The 21,441-nt window shown below is 37.6% G+C and overlaps 2 protein-coding genes across 2 annotated transcripts; both read right to left on the bottom strand.

Moving 5' to 3' along the window:
- Positions 1-1,794: 1,794 nt before the first annotated feature.
- LOC144445012 (sodium-dependent phosphate transport protein 2B-like) lies at positions 1,795-7,261 on the bottom strand. Its single transcript, XM_078134562.1, has 6 exons — positions 7,027-7,261; positions 5,280-5,555; positions 4,658-4,849; positions 4,128-4,240; positions 2,927-3,110; positions 1,795-2,783 (listed from the first exon to the last, which is right to left on the bottom strand). The coding sequence occupies exons 1-6, from the start codon at positions 7,259-7,261 to the stop codon at positions 1,795-1,797; spliced, it is 1,989 nt and encodes a 662-aa protein (XP_077990688.1).
- Positions 7,262-14,916: 7,655 nt separating this feature from the next.
- Positions 14,917-21,436, bottom strand: LOC144445011 (sodium-dependent phosphate transport protein 2B-like). Its single transcript, XM_078134561.1, has 5 exons — positions 21,256-21,436; positions 19,407-19,682; positions 18,194-18,495; positions 17,149-17,344; positions 14,917-15,962 (listed from the first exon to the last, which is right to left on the bottom strand). Exons 1-5 carry the CDS (start codon positions 21,434-21,436, stop codon positions 14,917-14,919), a joined length of 2,001 nt encoding a protein of 666 aa, XP_077990687.1.
- Positions 21,437-21,441: the final 5 nt, after the last annotated feature.

Genomic DNA, 21,441 nt, shown 5'->3' with positions numbered 1-21,441 from the left:
GTGCGTGCGTGTGTATGTATGTATGTGTGTGTGTGCGTGTGTGTGTGACTGCCTATGTGCATGTGTTTTGCGTTTGTGTTTTAAGATTATTTGCATATCAATGCCTGGCCATGACGTACATATACTATACCCAGAACCCCAAGCTGGTGTATTTCATCATCCATACGATCCTTATGCTTTCCCACTCTCACTTGCCATTGTGACCTATTCAATAAACGCACACATACATTAGCATAAACGGATTTTTATTTTATTGTCATAATATAATAAATGAATGTATACAATGATATCGTCGCCATTTTTGACTAAAAGTCAACTTATATGAATAAATAGTAAACATTGTTTTAAAACGTCTATTGGGTTTTTATTTTTAAAAGAAAATGCCACTTACTCATACTTTTAAAATGTTTCAGTGCAATTTTGATGAGTGAGAAGTATGCCCCCCCCCCCCATCGTGTCGGTCAACTCGACATTCTCGTTCAACCTCGTCATATTGATTTATAGTTACTCATTTGATAGCCACCAGTGTGGTTACATATGTACATCAATCACATTAGAACCTAGCTGCAATAATTGTAGCGTCTTATTGTGGTTTTGAGATTTTTTTCGTCTGTTTTGGTGACTTTTTAAGTTTTGGTGTTTAACCCGCACCTAAACACTAAAACTTAAAAATCACCAAAACAGACGGAAAAGCCCTCAAAACCGCAACAAGATGCTACAATTATTGCAGCTAAGTAGAACCATGCTTCGGAGAAACTTAAATTGCGAATAGCAAATTGTCGTAAAATACGTTGTAGGTTATCATTTAGTGATAGTATGATTAGTACTGTTATAGCGAATACGTGACTTGACCCTGTTTGGGGTATGGCTTTTTAGAGGATAAATGATCATGATCTTGTTTAAATTTGTTCAACAGACTTCTCCCAATACAGTGATGTTACATAAACTATTTCTTAATTCATTTAAAGTAATATGGAAGAAGTATATTAAGTTTTACTCTGATCCTAGTGTGAAAGATCATGTCGTTATTTCCGCTTTATGTAATAGCTCCACCAACGACTGGACCTTTCAGACTACTCTGGCCCCTGTTGCTCTCTTCTTGGTTACTATAGCGACACTAAGCTCGGGCCACTGGAAGATAAAGCTCATTTCTTTGCATATTATAAAAAGAGTCAAGTTGTATTCGCTATATATGACAGTACTTATCATACTATCACAATACTAATCATACTATCACAGCGCTAACTTAACGAAAACTATTACGCAAGTTTGCCACCCACGTATTATGCAATATTTACAAAAGAAATGCAGGAATGTACTCCATCATTTTCAAACGTGAACTGTGTACAATGTATCAAAATGTCACATTGCAATAAATGAATTTTTTTTCGGTCTAAAAGGGTTGCGAAAATAAATCTCCTAGATTCTTTTTTTTTAATAATTCCCTTCACATACTCAATAGCAAGGTGTCCACCAACAGAGCATATGCTGAAATGTGTAGGTCTCTGGGTTCTAGTTTCACACTCTGACGTCAGTGATACATGGAATCAACTTTTCTTGTATTCTTGTACCCATTGCTCCATGGCAAGAAACTGAGAGCGATTTCGTTGTCTCTACTTCGATTGTATCCATATATATATATATATATATATGATGTTTTGTTAACTTTGACTCTGTGTCAATCGAGTCATATGGTTCATTAAAACTGACGCCACTCATGAATTTAATTCCAAATCTAATATATATAGCACATAGCAACGGTGTAGAGTCCTCTTCAATCGTGACGTCACAATATTACTTCGAAGCTTCGTCAACCTTTTCATCCTTCGTATTTACTTCGTTTTCATGCGCATGCGCACCACTGACCACCATTTCGATATCATCGTGATTCAGATTTGTTTTATCATTCACATCGTCCGCTTCTGTATCCGAATCTGAATCTGAATCAGAACCAGCGCAACATTTGCAACATTTGCATTTGTTTCGGCAACTGAAGATGGCATTGTCATAGGGCTCCAACGAATTCAGCCATTTGGGCAAAAAGTCCCACGTTCTCATTTTTTTGGGCAAAGCTTTAGAGCAATATTTTTGCATAAGATTGATAATAACTATGATTATAACAAGTACTGTTACAGGTACTAAAACACCTACAAGATACTGCCAGCCGAGTACAGAAAGTCCGAACACACTTAATGGCAGTAGCAGAAACAGAGTAACGAGATAAAAAATAGCAAACCAGCGATATTTTGCTGTTGTGTTACCTAAGAATTTAGCGCCCCCAATCGGTGGTCTGCGCATAAATGGTATTGGATACCAAAGAAGAATACCAGAAATATTGAAAAACAAATGACAGAGTGAAATCTGCACACCCTCTATGAAATCAATAGAATCGCTGCTTGCAAATGCAGCTATGAAACTAGTTAGCGTTGTTCCTATGTTGGCGCCTAAGGTAAGTGGATACATACGGTCTAAAGACAGAAAGCCTATTCCGACTAAAGGCGTTATGGTGGAAGTAAAGACGGAACTACTTTGGACCATCATAGTCAATAGTGCACCTACTACAATAGCAACGTAACCGGTAAAATATGCACAGTAGCCTGGGAAATCTGCGTTAACCCATTTCATTAGTGCACGTGCGATTGGTCCACGTAGCATACTCTGCAAGATCTTGACCAGGGAAACCAAAGCGCAACAGAGTACGAAGATTGAGAATACCAACAATATGAGTCCTATAACGGCATCACTTATGTTATCAGCCCAAGGCATCGAAAACAGACAGTTACCTGGAAAGAAAGAAAGAATGAAATAATCATCTCATCTCATCTCATCTCATCAACTCATCTCATCCCACCCCACCCCTTCCCATCCATCCCATCCCATCCCCGGTCTATTCTATTCTCGAGTTCAAATACATAAATATACTCACATCTCTCATAGTAGACAGTGTAGTTATACACATCCTCAGTGACTGTAAGATTAGTACCGTTGATTTCTCTGATGACGTCATCTTGGTAGTACACATCCGAGGTATTACACCATCTTTGGACAACGCTTTCCTCTCCAGGTTCAGTAATCCCCAGTGCAATGTCAGTAACAACCCCTTTATCAATCTGAGGATGACAAATTAATTATTAGTGTTGTTGTTGTTGTTGTTGTTGTTGTTGTTGTTGTTGTTGTTGTTGTCGTCGTCGTCGTCGTCGTCGTCGTCGTCGTCGTCGTCGTTGTTGTTGTTGTTTTTCTTTCCCAAACTAAGAATGTGTTAGTTCATTTCACGTTGTTTCCCATTGTCTAGTTTTTATTTTAAATTATTGGGTTACATTTTCCTGCCAAAGTTATGTTTGATGATTTCGGAAACATTATTACATTTTTTGTCAGATGCAATTCCATTAATTACTAACCCATATGCCCAACTTAATCTCGATATATTTATACCTTTCAAATTTGATAACTCCGAACTAGCTATACCCCTAATTAATCATGTCATTGTTGTGTGAGACATAAACGTTGCGGGTTGTAATAATATGGCGTCCAGCCACTACTCTGACAAAACCGAATTTCCAGTCCGACTGTTATTCTATGGCACTACAACACTTCTGAAAACACGCTTTGAAAATTAACATATATAAAAACATACAGCTCTGAGGTGAGTTACTGTGTATGTTAGTATGTTTTGATTAACTGTTATGCAAATGATATTCAGATTTGTAAATTTTTCAATATATTCTTGCCGAGTGTAATATTGTTCACTTAAAATTGTATAGTGGCTCAGGCTGAGCAAGACGTCTCATTAGCTCTGTTAGAGCTATTTATCAAGTCCTTCACTATTAAAACTTTACGTGTGTCTGTAATTGTACGCTTATTATTCACACATTAGTGAAAATAAAGCGATACAATACGATACTATGAACAAAAAGGACGAAAAAACGGCGATTTTTGTTATGTGACTCTGAGCTTAGACGGGTGTGGTATACTTTTTATATCTAAGTGATATAATCTGGTTCAGAATCCGCCATCGTCTTTTGATACATCATCTAAGTTACATACGCAATACATCTCACAATCTACTAAAGCTTTTTTGCAAATATCAAGGGTTCAAAGTTGATAGTTCAAAGGTTAATCTCTCTTACCTTGATGATATATTGTACAATTGGTTGTGTGAAGGAGAAATCGAATCCTTCCCAAGAACCTCCTTCTAGATCACCGCCATAAACTATAGCGGTTGTGAGATGGTATAGGTAACCTGAGGGGAAATAAAAAAAATAAGTACACATAGCCGATTGAGAAAAGGCATATTTTGAAATAAAAGTGATTACTTGTACTAGAATCTTCACCGAGTATCGATTTGGTCAACTTAAGACGTGGTCGTCTTAGAAACTTTGTATGTGTATTTTTAGTCACTATGGAGCGACAAAAGTTCCCACGTGTACAGTCATATATGTTATCACTTTCTCAGCGACGCTCTCATCAAGTTGGAATATCAAATCAATGGAGGAACGCTAGACTGTTTTGTCACAAAAGTTATTCAAATACCCCTGGGAAACTTCAAGTTGGAAATATATGGCGAAGTTTTCCCGTCTTATTTACACTTTACTTCATATCGGTAATTTTGCAAGAAAGTGCAGGATTTATTAATGGCGAGAGACAACACTTTGCATACCTGTTAAAACCTCTAGAGGTAAAAACACCAAAACTGATAACCAGTTAAAACAGTCGTGTATAGTGGCCCCAGCGAAGGCTCGTCGGAATTCATCACGATTTGATATCCCAGTCATTGCCACAATAGTGTTTGTAACGGATGTGCCAATGTTTGCTCCCATTACCATAGGAATGGCTTGTTCTACTTGAATAACTAAGAAAAACAAGAATGAAATGTCAATGCAAGTTATTTTAGAACTCAGAGAAACCACAATCCGAGAATAAAGTAACGATAGCCCTGGATTATCGCCATTTTAACACACACACACACACACACACACACACACACACACACACACACATACACACACATATATACATACACACACATACACACACACACACACACACACACACACACACCTGTACTACTTCATGTTATCACAGCGTTTCCTCTCCTTCTCGTACTTCTCATCAAAAGTCTTTAAATCAGTGGACACTTTTGTAAATTACATTTATACATTTGGGAACGCTTCACTATTTAAGAATTTAGTATTACTTAATTATAATTGTTTGTGTTGTACTCAAAGAACTCATCCTCAAAATTTCAGGCGAGATACCTTAGTAGGCATCTTATTACTTACTATCAGCTGCTACCATGGAAACGATGATGGATGTAGTCGTACTTGAACTTTGGAGTAGTACTGTTGCTAGGACACCGATCATGAGGCCGCTGATTGGGTTGTTCAGAAGTTCACTATCACTCATTGCAGCGCCAGCAGCGGTACCACCAAGAACAGTGAAAGCATCACCCATCAAGTCCAAAGCAATGAGGAACATATAAAGACAAAAAGACACCAGGAGAAATTTTCCAATCCAGTCGATCAATACCCTTTTCACTTTTCCACCACAACTTAGTTCTTTAAAAAAGAAAAGAAAATTTATACGCTTATAAATTTTGTAGCATGTCGAAGATTGTGAAAAAAAATCGAGATTTCAGATTCTTTCGAAGGTGGCATGCGCAGAATGCATGTCGTGCCATAACTCCGAGAAGTTGAGGGCAAAAAGATGAAAAACAAGGTATGTGTTTTATTAGCTACTATTAACATTTTGAAACCCGAACACCAGCCAGATGTAAACTGAATGCAATCCGTTTGTTACTCCTTCAAACACTGCATGAAGTACAAAAATATGAATAGTACCTAATTACAAAAAATCACCACTTATGGAAATGATTCCTTAAAAACACAAAGCTACAGTATCCAAAATTATAGAACAAATGCGGGTTTATGATTGTCATCAAAACAGTAGTAGTATATGAAGTTTAAAGATAATTGCATTTTTAGGTAATTACCATAATCAATAAATTATGCAAATGACTTATTGAAAGCAAAACCTTCATTAACAAACTTTATGCACCTTTTAAAGAAATGCGTATACCGATTTGTATAAAGTTCTGCCTTTGTATTCATGTCTAATTACCTGAAGTCATGATCACCAATCATGCAAATAACTCAGTAAAATGAAATCGTACATACAAAAATAAAATAAAACAAACGCACTTTGCTACTATAAATGTATGTACTCTACCACAGGCGCACAAGCATACACACAGACAGACAAAACGCCAACTTTACCTCCCCTTAGGGAAGGTAAACATCATCTGAAGAAAAAGCCAAGTTTAGCAGATCGGGTAGAGTAAAGAACGACGAGTCCGGGTTAGGGCCTCAACCCGGACAATAATTATCCAACATGTTCCTATAGCAACAGGAAATAATAGTTTATATACATTTATCAAGGTTGTGGGGGAAAGGTAAATAAGTTATATCTCCATATATTTTGAGAACAGTTTCATTTGCCACATCTGGTCACACCCACACCTTTTTAATCCGTAAGGATTTTTCTATGATTTCAGTCTAAAGATATCGAGAAACGACAAAATGTTACAAGAAAAAATCTCAAACAACTCATCTAAAAAGCATGTTGTTTGATTAAACTGCTACATAGGTTGAACAGTGCCACGTTTAGTCACTATCAAAGTTCATTGTTTAACTGGCTGGCGAGATTCAATCCAAAACTTTACATATTCTGTATTGTTAATAGTAATCGCGATGTAAAACTGATTGACATCCCAAATGTACCAAATCTTATTAATTGATGGTACAGTAAAGCCGAAAATACAGTACTGTCATTTATATTAAATTGTTTCAGATCATACAAGTTATGTCATGACTTTACAAGATCGTGTCAAGCTTCGTACTACAGAAATCGTTATCCGTGTACAACGTCTGGGATTAATTTTTACCAGGACGTGCAAGGAAAACTGAAGTTCTTTGCTGATATGGATATGGGCAAAATATGGTCAAACATCAAGAAAAAAAGGGAACCTACCTCCCCACTTTACTGTATTATCTTGTAAATTCGGTATGGCAGCGAACGGATCAATCGGCTTTTCTTCCTCTTCTTCTTCTTCGTCGTCTTCTTCTTCATCATCTTTTACGGTAACGACAACTCCTTCCTTTTCTTCACTGTCGGAGTGTACCACGCCGTTTTCAAGGTTGATTTTCTCGTCGTCTGGTGTGTCTTCTCCCGCTAAAGTTGTAGCCTCTTCCGTATCGGTAGCCATCGCGGTGGCTATAATAACCGCCAGCTGTCAGTTCCTAGCAAGTGAAAGATAGACTAAATTTGATGTTTGTTTGTTAAAACAATTTGTTCAATTCGTTTCAAAATCGGGTACCGGAAGTCAAAATCAGGAAATAAAACTATTCTGGTACCCAGCCCATCCAGTTTTCTTAAAAAAGAAGATCTCAAAATACCTGTAACCTTGTGAAATAAGGAAATATTTAGTAACGTAAGAATAATGGCACACCGGTAACATTATCTCTTTTTGAAATCACACGATTATGAAAGTCAAATTTGACATTAAAACCATGCATTGTAGACGTCACGAAGAAGTGGGGTTTAAAAACACCCTCCCTGCCAAACTTAATTCTGTGAATTCAAATTTTGGAACAACGCATACTTCGTTTCCCATTCGAATGAGAAATGAATGATTATTGCTACACGGAGACAATTCACGATACTAAATGAATTTACCCAAAAGTTAATGTTACAACCTTGGCGCCTATCTGATGAGAAGACATATTGTTCTTACCTGTAGCCTTTCTGAACTAAACGATGTCAAAACACAGGCAACCAGAAATAGCTGTACTGTTATGTAATACTTTGATACTTGAGGATTAGAATGATACATTTCGGTGGATCTTTCAAGAGATCAAAGTTGATACACGTACATTATATATTAACACTACAGTTACTCAAATTGCAAAGTAACAAGCCAGCCAAATAGAGCTTATATACCGTATATTTTGTATTGTTTTCATAATATCGAAAGGAGACTTTGCTGATAAGTCCCTCCCAAAGTCACCCATTGTTCCCGTTTTCCCATAGAATATTCCACTAATCAAAGACATGGTCCTGCGATACTCGATACTACAATGAACATACGATAATCATCATTTAAGGTAAGATATTACGATCACGTGGACTGGCCGTGTTCATGGTATGAAGATGTTACATTGTCTGTAGAAACATGAAGATATTACAAGCCTGTAGTGCTATTGTATCAAATACAAGGGAGTTATTCTCATATGTACGGTAGTTTGTTTTGTTAGTGTCTTTGGGTAATTTTGAATTTCCGACTTTTTCATTTTGTTTCTTTTCGATTTTGTATTTTACGCATTTTTAGTTTAGAAAAAATAATTAAATAGAAAATAAACTGAGAAATCTAGAAGTAAAAATGTTGGAAATTACCCAATGGCACTAAAAAGCCACCGTACATATTACTATGTTATGTTTATATGACAAACTGTTTTATTTTTAAGCACAACTGAACTGATGTTCAGTGTTTTGGCATGGTAAAAGCATATGTCTGTCTGTCTGCCTGCCTGCCTGTCTGCCTGCCTGCCTGTTCTGCCTGCCTGCCTGCCTGCCTGCCTGTCTGTCTGCCTGCCTGTCTGTTTGTCTGCCTGCCTGTCTGTCTGTCTGTCTGTCTGTCTGTCTGTCTGTCTGCCTGCCTGCCTGTCTGTCTGTCTGTCTGTCTGTCTGTCTGTCTGTCTGTCCGTCCGTCCGTCCGTCCGTCCGTCCGTCCGTCCGTCCGTCCGTCCGTCCGTCTGTCTGTCTGTCTGTCTGTCTGTCTGTCTGTCTGTCTGTCTGTCTGTCTGTCTGTCTGTCTGTCTGTCTGTCTGCTTGTGTAAACAGTGGTATTTGGTGGGGACATTACTTTTAACGTTTAGTTGGGAAATTGTTCTAAGGAAAATGATCGCATCACAGGTGTGTGATTTGGATAAAAATCGAATTCGGTCGAAATACTTAAACTCAAATTTGGTGCGAATATTCTTAGGGATGTGTAGATTAAGAACTGTAGACTTGAAGGACTAACGTCACTACACTATTTCAGCTATCCTGACTACCACTTTAGCTACATATTTTGATAATGTAAAATGAATTCATATTAGTTATTATTAGAATATGACCATTATTTGTTGGACTATCATTTTTCTGATATGATTTTTTCCCGCATTTCAGTACTTATAACTATATAAGGATCTAGAGTAGATTTGATATGGATTTTTTACTAGGATTTATTTCATATCACCACTCTCTGTGTTACTTCAGGAGTAAATAGTAAAACACCTGTAGCCTAGCCTGTTTATGGCGCTTGTGAGAAATAAACGGAGTACAACAAGCAATAGTTGACTGAGTCCCATACTTACGATCATTATCCTCGATAGATTATCGACTACACAAGCGCCGCAAACAGGCTAAAACACAGGGCCTTTCATCTCGTTCATAGGAGAGTCTGGCCACCTAACTACCTATCTGAAGGTTTAATTTATTCAGAAGTTAGTATTTGTTCAGAAAGTCGTTTAAAAATACTAAATTGACTAATAATCTTAGTTGTTCTGATAATGTGTATATTTTTATGGTATGAATTATAGTTTTGGCATTGTTTGTTATCGTTGATATTGCCGTTTGTTGAGGTGAACTGGGCCAGAGTAATTTCTATTTATGAATTATGAATCCATTAATTGCAGAAATAATTATATCCATCAACATATCTCTCCCACAATATTTGTGTGTTTCGCCTTTACATAATAACGTGTAGTCTGACCTCATTAAGTTACAAAGTTCATAGATCATTATGGCATAACACCTCGTTGAATATCCGGAGTGGGTTATCCACGTGTATATATTAAAGTCTGGTTGCTATGACATGAATCATTAGTCCGATCATGAAGCTCCACGTTGTTTGGTTATGACGCGTGTAAGAGACGGACGTGGACGCATTTTTATCCTGGTTGGGAGCTAAGAAGGCTTTCTGGACATAAAGGAATTTATATTGTTGTCTTAACAGGACAGGTGTGTTCGAAATATTTCCTGAAACTATCAAATAAAACACTTACACACGTCATAACAAATTGTAGGTTATATGTATGTACACATGCCTTTACAACGATAATGAACACGATAATCATAGATTCAGAGATGTTTAAAAAAAAATATTTTTTTATTCTTCAGGTATATTCGTTCTTAGGAGGATATTTTAAGGTTCTACGAAGAATGTCTTTTGTGCTGTTTTTTGGCAATATGGGATGACACCAATATCGATGTCGTGGTTAGTCTAATGGTGCTCTCCTTCGTCGCGATCTCTCTCTACAGGTTCAGAAGATTCGATAATGTTAGCATATAGTCGTTGCTACATGTATATACAGTGATACCAATGACAATAAAAGATGCCAAATTTATTTAATTTGTGCAATTTGTATTTGGTTAGTTACATCCAAAACATTATAACTGTCACGATAAGTAATTTTTTATGTGTGTAAAATTAACCAATTTTTTTAAAAAAAATGCAGGGTAAAACCTGCTGTAACTTTTTGCCTATTTGCCTATTTTACCAGTTTTTCTCAGAACTTTATGAAACGATTCAATGATTTTGACTACCTGAAGTGTCTCTTACATTCCATAAGTGGCATGTGTGTACAATGACTTGACGTCCGTATGTCAACAGTTGGGTACCAGGTACCAGGTTTCATCTAAATCAAAGTCGTCGCCTCGCTCCATAGCACTGGATAATGCGTACTGATAGGAACTGCGGCAGAAGGCACGAACTGTGAGTGTCGAAGGCTCGTGCCTCCAGCACTCGCTAATTAGTACGTGGTTATAGTATTGCTCCGGATCGGAGCGAGGCAACGACTTTAGTTTTAGATAAAACGTAGCAGAAAGGCACGAACGACTGTCGACAGTCTAACTCAGAAGTTGGCCATCAAATTAAACTAAGTTATGGCCTCGTTCCAGTCACTTGTGAGCTGAGAGCCAAATCATCATGTAGATTTGATACGTTCAGCTACCTTTGAAAGTTTCCCGCCCAGACTATTCAAACACACATTGTTTTAAGGAGTGTTTACAACTTTTAGCTAATTCTTACACGTAACTTTCTTCTGGAACATGTAATGCTCATCACTATGGTGATAAATATTATCAGTTTACTCAAATTTTGTTTTCGAATATTTGCACACTTGTTCACGAAAACATATAGTCCTGTTACTTCACGGTACACAAAACTGGTTTGTGGGAGTTGAGAACTATTGGTACCAGTAACTAGATCACGGAAGTATAACCAACATATCCTGTTTTTTTCACTTAAAAAAATTGGTCAACATAGCGACCTTCAGACGATACATAAACGCCAACCACACATAATAATGTGGCCTCACATCACGTGGTTTTCAGAGTTCTTCATGTGGACAACATGTTGACGATTCATGTGCCCTACACGTACCATCACCTGGACACACTACTCCATACCACATATACAAACAAAATAATCTTTAGTTTACTGTGAATGGAAGGTCACCCCACCTTCTCTATCGTCAAACGTCAATTAAACTTGTCCTAGTTTCAATGAAGGGGTCGATAACCGAGAGCAAAGTATCGCCAATATTGTAGGGACAAACTTCGCATGCGGCTTCAATCTCTCGAAGAATGGTTGAAGGATAATGACATTAATTTAGTATGGTATGGCGTTTTGTAGAAAACTACTCATTCTCGCCGGGCATTCTCGCAGGCCAGAACACATATTTGGCGGGTACGTTTCGGACGGTACCGTAAAGAGGCTTGTGGTGTACCTGTATGTTACAGCCATTTTACGCTAAAAATTCAAAGTGAATATGGTGCCACTACACTCGTTCTCTATCCAACATCAAGAATGAGACACGTACAACGTATCAAAGTATTAAATCTAGCTATCATTCCGATTCATAGATTAGACGACCAGTCTCTAGGCTAGTCACATTCTGATCACCACCTTATTAAAGTCAACAAGCCTAGATTCTAGGCTAATATACAATGTAGTCTGGATGCCAACGTGGATATCGAATCAGATAACCAATCTCTCGACTAAAAGCATAAACCCTCCACTTTACTGGCCTTCACAACATTTCGTGGGGGGTTCTCATAGACAACTGTGTGCATATGGTCTAAAGTAGTGGAACTTTTCGGCTCTGTCAATGTTCATTATATGTTCGAATGTGTAAACAAGTGGGATTTATCACATCGGATGTATAGCCGTGGTTGTGGATTATGAAATTGTAATAATGTCACGTGTCAGGTGGCCTGTCTAAAGGGATTGGTCAGGATTCGAGATTGACCTTTGACACCAAACTGTTTAAGGCAAATCAGATGCAAATAAACAATCAGTTCTAATACAAGGATGTAGACAGTTTGAGAGGAGTCCAGTGCTATGCTTCATCGAAACTCAAGATCTCTCCCTAGTGTTATCATTCATCGAGTTTCTCTCTCTCTCTCTCTCTCTCTCTCTCTCTCTCTCTCTCTCTCTCTCTCTCTCTCTCTCTCTCTCTCCCTCCCTCCCTCCCCCCCTCTCTCTCTCTCTCTCTCTCTCTCTCTCTCTCTCTCTCTCTCTCTCTCTCTCTCTCTCTCTCTCTCTCTCGTGTTATCCTGCATCGAATCTCAAGAGATTAGAAATTGGTGCTATAGATGATTCGATGCCAAGTTGTCATCATGACTAGTTTGAGAGTCAATACCTCGTCTGAATATAGACTGTGTTGTAGGAAATACATTCACTTTTAGTCTCTTCTCCTAGAAAGAGAAGTTGAGACACGGCGTTTTCAACAACAACTTGTAATCTCTTTTTCGAAATTTGAAACAAGAATCACAAGTTAGATAAATGTCACAAGTTTTATTTCATTATGGAGTCTTTGATACAATTGTTATACACTCGTGTCTTTTTTAACAACGAGAAGAAATACATAGTTTTAATCAAATGTCCATAAATGTTAAAAATACAACTAAACTTTCTAGGTGAACGTATAACTGTATCGTGGCTACAGATAGCGTCCATGTAACACAGCCCTTGTAACATGGATGCAAAACAGATAAAAAACATGTACATGTAGTATAAATGGAATTGAAGTAGTACGTATAGTAAATTATGTATAAAACTTGGTGTAGGTAATGAAATAAAGCAGGTTCCGGGTGTTACAAGTTAATTATCCAATGAAGGTTGAGATCTACCAGTGAAAAGGTTAGTGATTGTCTTTTTTTATGGATTTGCATATTTTTGCATATTATTGCAGGGACTGTAGGCACCTGCTTTCCTGTCAACCCGATTCAAGTTATTTTCTAGTTTGGCTTTAAATTATACATGTAAATTTCTTTTAGGTTTGGTGGTTGTCAGTATGAAAGTACGATTGGTGTATGACTGGAAGCCTTCTTGGTTGTACCGTGAGATTCAAGGATGTACCGGTGTTTATGGATGATGGATGAATAATAACTTCGAATTCAATGAGAATGAACGGAATGCTGTATTGTCTAACTAATGTTTTTCGTCTAGTCTTGGATCGAGTAACACATGGTGCCTATACGCTATAGTTAGACTGATTATGGCGGCGTTTTCAACGAAAACAATTATGGAAGTTGGTCTGTAGGATTAGTTGTCAGTGGCCAATACCCTAATTCGGGGTGATCGGAAGGAAAGCCGCCCTCCCCCCACAGAAATGTTGGTTTGCAAGACTAGATTTATTTGTCTTTACAAATAATGAAATACGATATTTACAAAAGTGATTAATTAATGTTTGTCACTGGATTGAAAATATATTTTCCATTGTGCATAATTCAAGATATATAGTCTTGTATAAATATTTTATGAAAATGTAATGTTGGTTTTGAATATGTTCAAATTTGATACTGTCACAGATGACATATTTATATTTCAGTAAACTTAATATTTTAACAACATCGCATGTCCTAGTTTGACTGAAAGGTCAATAGACTGTCTCAAGGATATTGGATTCAGACCACACAGGATTCCAAGCATACATGAGACGACAGTCTGCATTTCATAAATATCTAGGATTCATAGTGATCATTCATCAATATTTTAAGAATACTTTTAGGGCATGATCACGCCCAGAAAAGCTCTATATGGAGTGCATTAATTATTTGGCCATTGGCCATGCGTTATGTATATTTAGACTTTAAGGACGTCACAGTAAAGCACACTGGGGACGGACAGGCACTTCAGATTTTGGTAGGGAGACTTGGCTTCGCGGGAAGTCAATGAACGAGGCACTATGCTGGGTGCTTGCCTTGTTTTCCAGTGTAGATCTTTAAACACTGTGTGTAGTGTAGTCTGAGCTAATTCCCTTTAAAGTTCAAGTGTGATCCTGGTACGTACATACAGAAGTTGAGTCAGATATGAGATATGAGAGTGATTCGGGTGTTATTACTTGGTCTATCAGCTGTGTGCGAAGAACAGTAGTAATAATACATCATTCAGCAAGTAAGATCCGCGTAACAATAAATACATTAATAAATTCTGTTGAAATAAAATGTATTTTGTAAAATTTTGACCTCAGAATTTAAAGGACATGATTTTTAGCATTCTTGGTATTAAGAAAAACCAAATAAACTGTAGCATTTGAAAATGTAATTCACACGGTACAGTATTAAAGGAAAGTGGTTAAGATAAGTGATAGTTGAATATTTTGAACGCTATGGTCCGGTTGCAATCGACTGTCTCTTGTATTCTCGTTAACTTTATTTTTCGTGCACGTTAACGTTGGTGATGGTGGTGATGGTTGTGGTGGCAACACGACTTGAATACACACGTTGGACGATATCCTGTGTTGTTATTTAATGTCAATTAACACGAGACAGCTTTTCTATGACAAAATGTATCTTGAAATGGTTTTAAATGTTTCACATGATGTTGTTTGTGTGTTTGTGTTTGTCAGTTTCTTCATTTTCATAAGCTAGATTCTTGTATCCTTCAATTGTCACATTATCTTCACAATTCGGATTGCTTTGTCCTTCTAAGCAGTCGGTCACTACCATTTCAAATTCCTTACTTGTCCTTCCAGAATCCTCTATGCACTTATCTTTTCCAGCACTTTCCAAATCTTCGGTATGGTTGCAGCACTTACAGCACTTTGCGGTGCACTTCCCACAGCCGATGCCACACCAGATGACCAAACGATCGTAGGGTTCTAACGACCTCATCCATAGGGGTAAAAACTCCCAAGTACGCATGAACTTTGGGAGACATCTGGGACATTTTGCTTGTAGGATATTGATGACGGCGACGATAAAAATAATTGACAGGACAATAACTGTGAACAGGTAGACCCACTCAGAACCGGCAAAGGACAACGCGAGAACGGTCAGAGGAAGGCAGATGAACACAATGATTAGATATGCCAGTGAAAACCATCTATATTCGGCGACTGTGTTTCCGAGATATTTGGCGCCACCAATCGGGGGTTTCCGAAACTTTGGTATGGGATACCAGACGATAATACCACTCAAATTAAAGAATAAATGACAAAATGATATCTGTACCCCTTCTACAAAGTCAACAGATCCGTGGCTTGCAAACGCAGCTAAAAGACTGGTGCAAGTTGTCCCCAAGTTGGACCCCAAAGTCAGGGGATACATTCGCTCCAGTGTAATAATTTTCATTCCTACTAAGGGTGTTATCATGGATGTGAAAACAGAACTACTTTGCAGTAAAAGAGTGAAAATCATGCCGATCAAGATGGCGACGTATCCAGTCAGCCATGACAGGTAACCAGGGAAACTGGCATTGAGGAACTTCATGATGACGTTGGCAGTGCTGCCTTTCAACATGGACTGCAATATTTTCACCAAACTAATTAAACAGCACATCAACAGAAAGAGTGAAAAAATCAGCAGAATCAATCCGATTAGTTCATCCGATAATTCAGAGTAAGCAAATATATGTTTACCTGCAAACGAAAAATACAAAAGAAACGAAGCATTTTATTAGCTGACCGAAGTGCTTAGCATTTATTTTAATTCAAAAAACCAAAGTTTCAAGTTCAGGTTCTCACACTCCCTTATCAGTGGAGGAATAAGGATTACATAGGATTATGGAGCAACTTGTTCGTATGGTAACTGTAGCGCTATCAAACAACTGTTATTGCAATCCTCATCCGAGCTGGACCTCTGAGAATTGGTGACTATGTGACTAAAACGTAGACAATTACATTCCTTACAAGAAATCTGTTATCGAACATCTTCTATATTAAGATCTTTATCACGTTCTCAATTTTTTGCGAACTTTTCTCAACATGTACTTATTTCAATGACGTCATTCTATTGAATCCACGTGACTTCATCACTGACAATACTTGACTTCACAAATTCAATTTTATATTTTGGACAACAGTTTATCGTTGGTGACAATTGATGATATGGACAAGCCAACAACATGACCTGTGTCAAATAGTACCACACATGGCGTGTAAGTTGTGAGCAGTTAGTATTATGAAATGATCATTTAAAGGGGCACAAGCTGAGTTTATGTAGGGATGTATTTTTTTTCTGCATATTAAAATGTATTCACAGTATTCTTCTTACTGACATACACTTGTAATTGACTGAACTCAAACCTGGTATTAGGATATAATTTACAAACGATAGAGTGACGTCACTTAGTATTATACGTGTCAAAAATGTACAGTTGCTATGCAATCAACCGATCTAACAATGTAATGTCATAAAATGTATGCATCGACATTAATTATTAAAATTATATTAGACTACTTAAATCGAAGTTTTTTAGGTATGTTATCTTGAGTAATAATTTGTGCCACTTTAAGCCAAGAAAAAGATTTGTACCCCAGTTAGAGCTTTATAGGCTTGTTATAGACTTGTTGCTACCAACGACAGTTATTTTTGTTCGTTCATTTTTTCCATTTATTTCACAATGATGCTGGAACAGCCATATAAAATATTTAGAACGAATACTTTTCTGGAAACATTTGTTTTTACTATTACTACAACGGCCCATTTACAAAATGTCAAGAATCACCACTTCCGAAGAGAATTTCGGGTGCTCTATATAGAAGATAACAGAAGCAAATGCTAGATAGTGTGTGCACTACTACGTTATATGATAAATATACTTACATCGTTCGATGTAGATTGTATAGTTATACACATCGGTCTCCTCTAGATATGTGTAGTTTGTTCCATTGATAAAGTCATACTTCGTCTCATTTACTGTATAGTACACGTCTTCAGTTTCACACCACCGTTTGACAAGGCTCTCTTCACCAGGTTGAATTTCACCAAGAGCAATTCTTTCTAATACACCTGTGTCAACCTAAGAAAGTAAGGTATTATAAGTTAGTAATACTTTTATTAGTAGTCTCCTATATTAGACTTTGACTCCAAATTTCATTAGGATGGTATTTATCTAGATCTAGCAAGGTTAGATTTCTCGAGTTGTCGACCGATGTGTGAGGGCGCCCCGTCACGGCATAAAGCTGACAGACTACAGCAAAGTAAATTCTGTATATACTATAGATATGAGGCGTGGGTAGGGTGTCAAATTCCAAACACCCAACATGTCACAAGTTTTCTGTTTATGAACTGAAAACATGTTTTCCAACGGTATCTCAATTCCAGCATAGAACAAGCACAGAAGGGTTTCAGCAGATCGGTAGTGACTATGTTTGTTAATCGGTGTGAATCCAGAACACGTCGAACTTGAGAATGAGAGGCTATAGACGTGTTTAAGGAGGAGGTGTCATTTAATATGAGGGTTTTCTAGATATCTTTTTAGTGAAAATTAAACTACAACATGGGCTACATCTTATTTTTCCCTTCTCTACACACTGTTTTAATATCTCAATTGATCACAAATACATCAATCTGCTAAAATACAATTTATGTAACAAACCCTGTTGTCAACTGCAAAAGACGTGATTATTTTACTGGCATAGATGGCAAACAAGTGCTTGTGATTTTTTATTATCGAACTAGGTGACAAAATTGGATCTTTTGAAGTTTAAGACCACATACTTCTGACTTTCATGATACAAGATAAGATTTATCGAAACCAAGATTTACCATTTCCATTTCAAATTTCCCAAGCTCTGAGTACGTGTGGTATTTGACTGGAGAGAAAAGATTAATAACAGAGTTACCATAGCAACAATTGCTCTCTCACCTGTATAATGAGATCGCAAATAGGACTGACTATTTTAGACCTCTTAGTATATGCAATACCCTCTAGATTACTAGCATCAACCATAGCACCAGTCAAATGATAGAGGTACCCAGTGGCCATTTCCAGAGGCAGGAAGATAGCTACAGTCAACCAGTTGAAACAGTCATGTACGGTAGCACCGGCAAAGGAAAGTCGGAATTCATCTCTATTGTTAACCTGGCCTCCTGATACGATGGTATTTGTAATTGACGTTCCTATATTAGCTCCCATCACCATAGGGATGGCTTCTTGTACTTGGATGACTATAAAGGTGAAGACAGGAAGTATATTCTTGTATGTTGTACCATATATATGCCACATAGATGCCATTTTGTAAAATAGTAGGTGAACACGTTTCACAAGTTACTGTGTTCCCTTAATTATAGATCGAACATTGAAATGCATGGAATTGTAAATGACAACCAAGACAGGGGTTAATAGATAGACAGAGAGAGAGAGAGACAGATAGCCAGCCAGCCAGCCAGACAGACAGACAGACAGACAGACAGTAAGTAAGTCAGTCAGACAGTCAGACAGACAGACAGACAGACAGACAGACGTATAGAGACAGACATACGTCAGACAGCCAGGTGGACGACTGGCAGACAGGGGGGGGGGGAAACGAATATACGTAAAAACAGACAGACAGACAGACCGACAGACAGACAGACAGACAGACATACAGACAGGCAGACAGACAGACAGACAGTCTGACTGACTGACTGACTAAATAAATAAATAAATACATAATTGGCAACTGGAGAGAATGAAAATAAAATAAAAAGTGTTCAAAATAAGAAATTTCGGTCGACGCAATGTTTTCTAAACTAATGATATCAATGACAAAGGTAGCCAGTAAAATTGAAACAAATCGTCGCCTGCTTTATTTTATCACGTGGCACAACAAAACTTTATTGAGTACAAGTGTTACATCTCAATCTATTGAATCAGACATCTTGGAAAGTACAGGTTGCTACAATGTATCTACTTTGGCGACGCTCTGTTTAAGATAACGATTGCGCACGCAAAGAAAATGTAGCAGTGTTGGCAAGAATTTTGTTGAGCCAGAAGGTAAAATGTAGCAATGTTAGTCAGATATTGTTGAGTCAGAGGACGAGATGTTTCAAGTCAACTAGCTCCCATTGTCATATATCTGAAAGCAGTCGACACTTACTGTTAGATGCTACCATGGAAACTATGATAGATGTCGTTGCACTTGAACTTTGTAGAATGACAGTAATAAGAACACCAATCATCAAACCAGTGATAGGATTTTCTAGGATGGTACTGTCAGATAAAGCAGTACTGGCAGCTGATCCACCAATCAGAGTGAAGGCATCACCCATAACATTTAGTGCCACCACGAAGAAATATAAAGCTACGAAGACGAGACACAGTTTGCCAATCCATTCCCATAGTACTCGCTTGAGTTTACCACCCAAAGATAGTTCTATTGAGAGAGAGAGAGAGATAGAGAGAGAGAGATAGAGAGAGAGAGAGACAGAGAGAGAGAGAGAGAGAGAGAGAGAGAGAGAGAGAGAGAGAGAGAGAGAGAGAGAGAGAGAGAGAGAGAGAGAGAGAGAGAGAGAGAGAGAGAGAGAGAGAGAGAGAGAGAGAGAGAGAGAGAGAGAGAGAATATAAGCTGGACTGTATGAATATCCTCTGGTTAAATCATTAAAAAAAACACTCAGGACAAAAATTATTACTAAACGAAGTCTTTGGGTTTTAATTGAGGTAGATGCATATTTATTACTTCACATCACACTTCAAAGTATTACAAGGTAAATAATTACACTGTTTCTGACATGTAAATAGTTCTTCGTCTCATTTCGACTGCTTGGCTCGTGAAACTATAACATACCGAACATTTCATAAGTTACTTTGTCATGAAATTGATGAATTATTGCACAATCACATTACAGAATCACTTGACATTTGTCGGTATGCCAAACAATATGCCAAGAATCAAAGATAAATACTTTTTTCGTAACCTTATCAACTGATAGTGTGAATAATGAGGGGGTAAATTAACCATTCATCGTGAACTCCCAGTGTCAGAATGGCGCCATAGTGTAAGATGCGGAGGTGTCAATACAACGTATCTTGTTACATCACACAACAAAAATGTCCACCTCAGATAATTCTTTATTTATTTATTCTGTCATTATTGTCATCCTGTTCATATGTCAGAGTTGCTAAGTAGAGTTTTTAATTAAAATGATAAATTTGGCAAGAATAGAACAGTTCTAAAATAACAATTGATATATTCGTCTGCTGATTGTCTGTGTCAGTTACACATATGTTCTGTCTATCACTATGGGGGTCTTCCTCGACTAGCTAATAGTTACAACTTGGTGTGCCAATATCACTCACCATAAAGTCCATTTTATACCAATTATTTGTATATATATATATATATATATCTGTGTAGAAGCTCATAACTATTTGAAGTCAGTTGACAATATTCTGGTTAACTGACAGTAATGGTAATCCCTATAGTTTATAAAATTGCAGTGTTGACTCCTCCACAAACGCCTCATACCATATCTTTGTCTGTAGAAAGTTTGTGGCTGAGTTCATTTTCGGTAACCCATTTTATATAGAATTTTTCATATTGACATTTTGCTAAACGCAGGAGAATTACAACACCTGTTTGCGGATGAAAGTTGTGGGCAAAAATTTGATTTTCAATACACCTATTCTGACCACAGTGGACAGGTAAATATTGATCTTACTTCAACAATTCTTACTCTAGAAGTGTTGTGTCCGTTTGCGCTGGCTAAGTTTGTGAAACACGAGGATTGGAGTTGACTGCAGCTTCACCAATGGCATATTCGTAGCCGCCCAAGTGAAATGTTGTTTCAACCCCCCCCCCCCCGAAAAAATAATTATATATGTTGCGCTTTCCAAGATTTATTTTTCCACTTTCGCAAAATAAACGTTTTAACGTTTCCCGAAAGAGGTGACTTTATTGCGATTTTTCATGGGGGAAAGTTTAACATACAAAAACTGTGGCAGCTTACCCGACCACTTTGGTCTGTCATCCGTATAAACTGCGGCAACAGACCACGGGTCTTCGTCTTCCTCGGCCTTGCTTTTGATTTCCTTTCCATCTTCTACTTTGTCTACCGCGACAACCGTTCCATTCATGCCATTTCTAATGATTTCTGTTTTATCTTCACTTGTTTCTCCGTCCATAGACATCACGA

The sequence above is a fragment of the Glandiceps talaboti genome, chromosome 13, assembly GCF_964340395.1.
Source record: "Glandiceps talaboti chromosome 13, keGlaTala1.1, whole genome shotgun sequence".
In the NCBI taxonomy this organism is placed as follows: Eukaryota; Metazoa; Hemichordata; class Enteropneusta; family Spengelidae; genus Glandiceps; species Glandiceps talaboti.
This window is presented reverse-complemented; position numbering and strand designations above follow the sequence as displayed.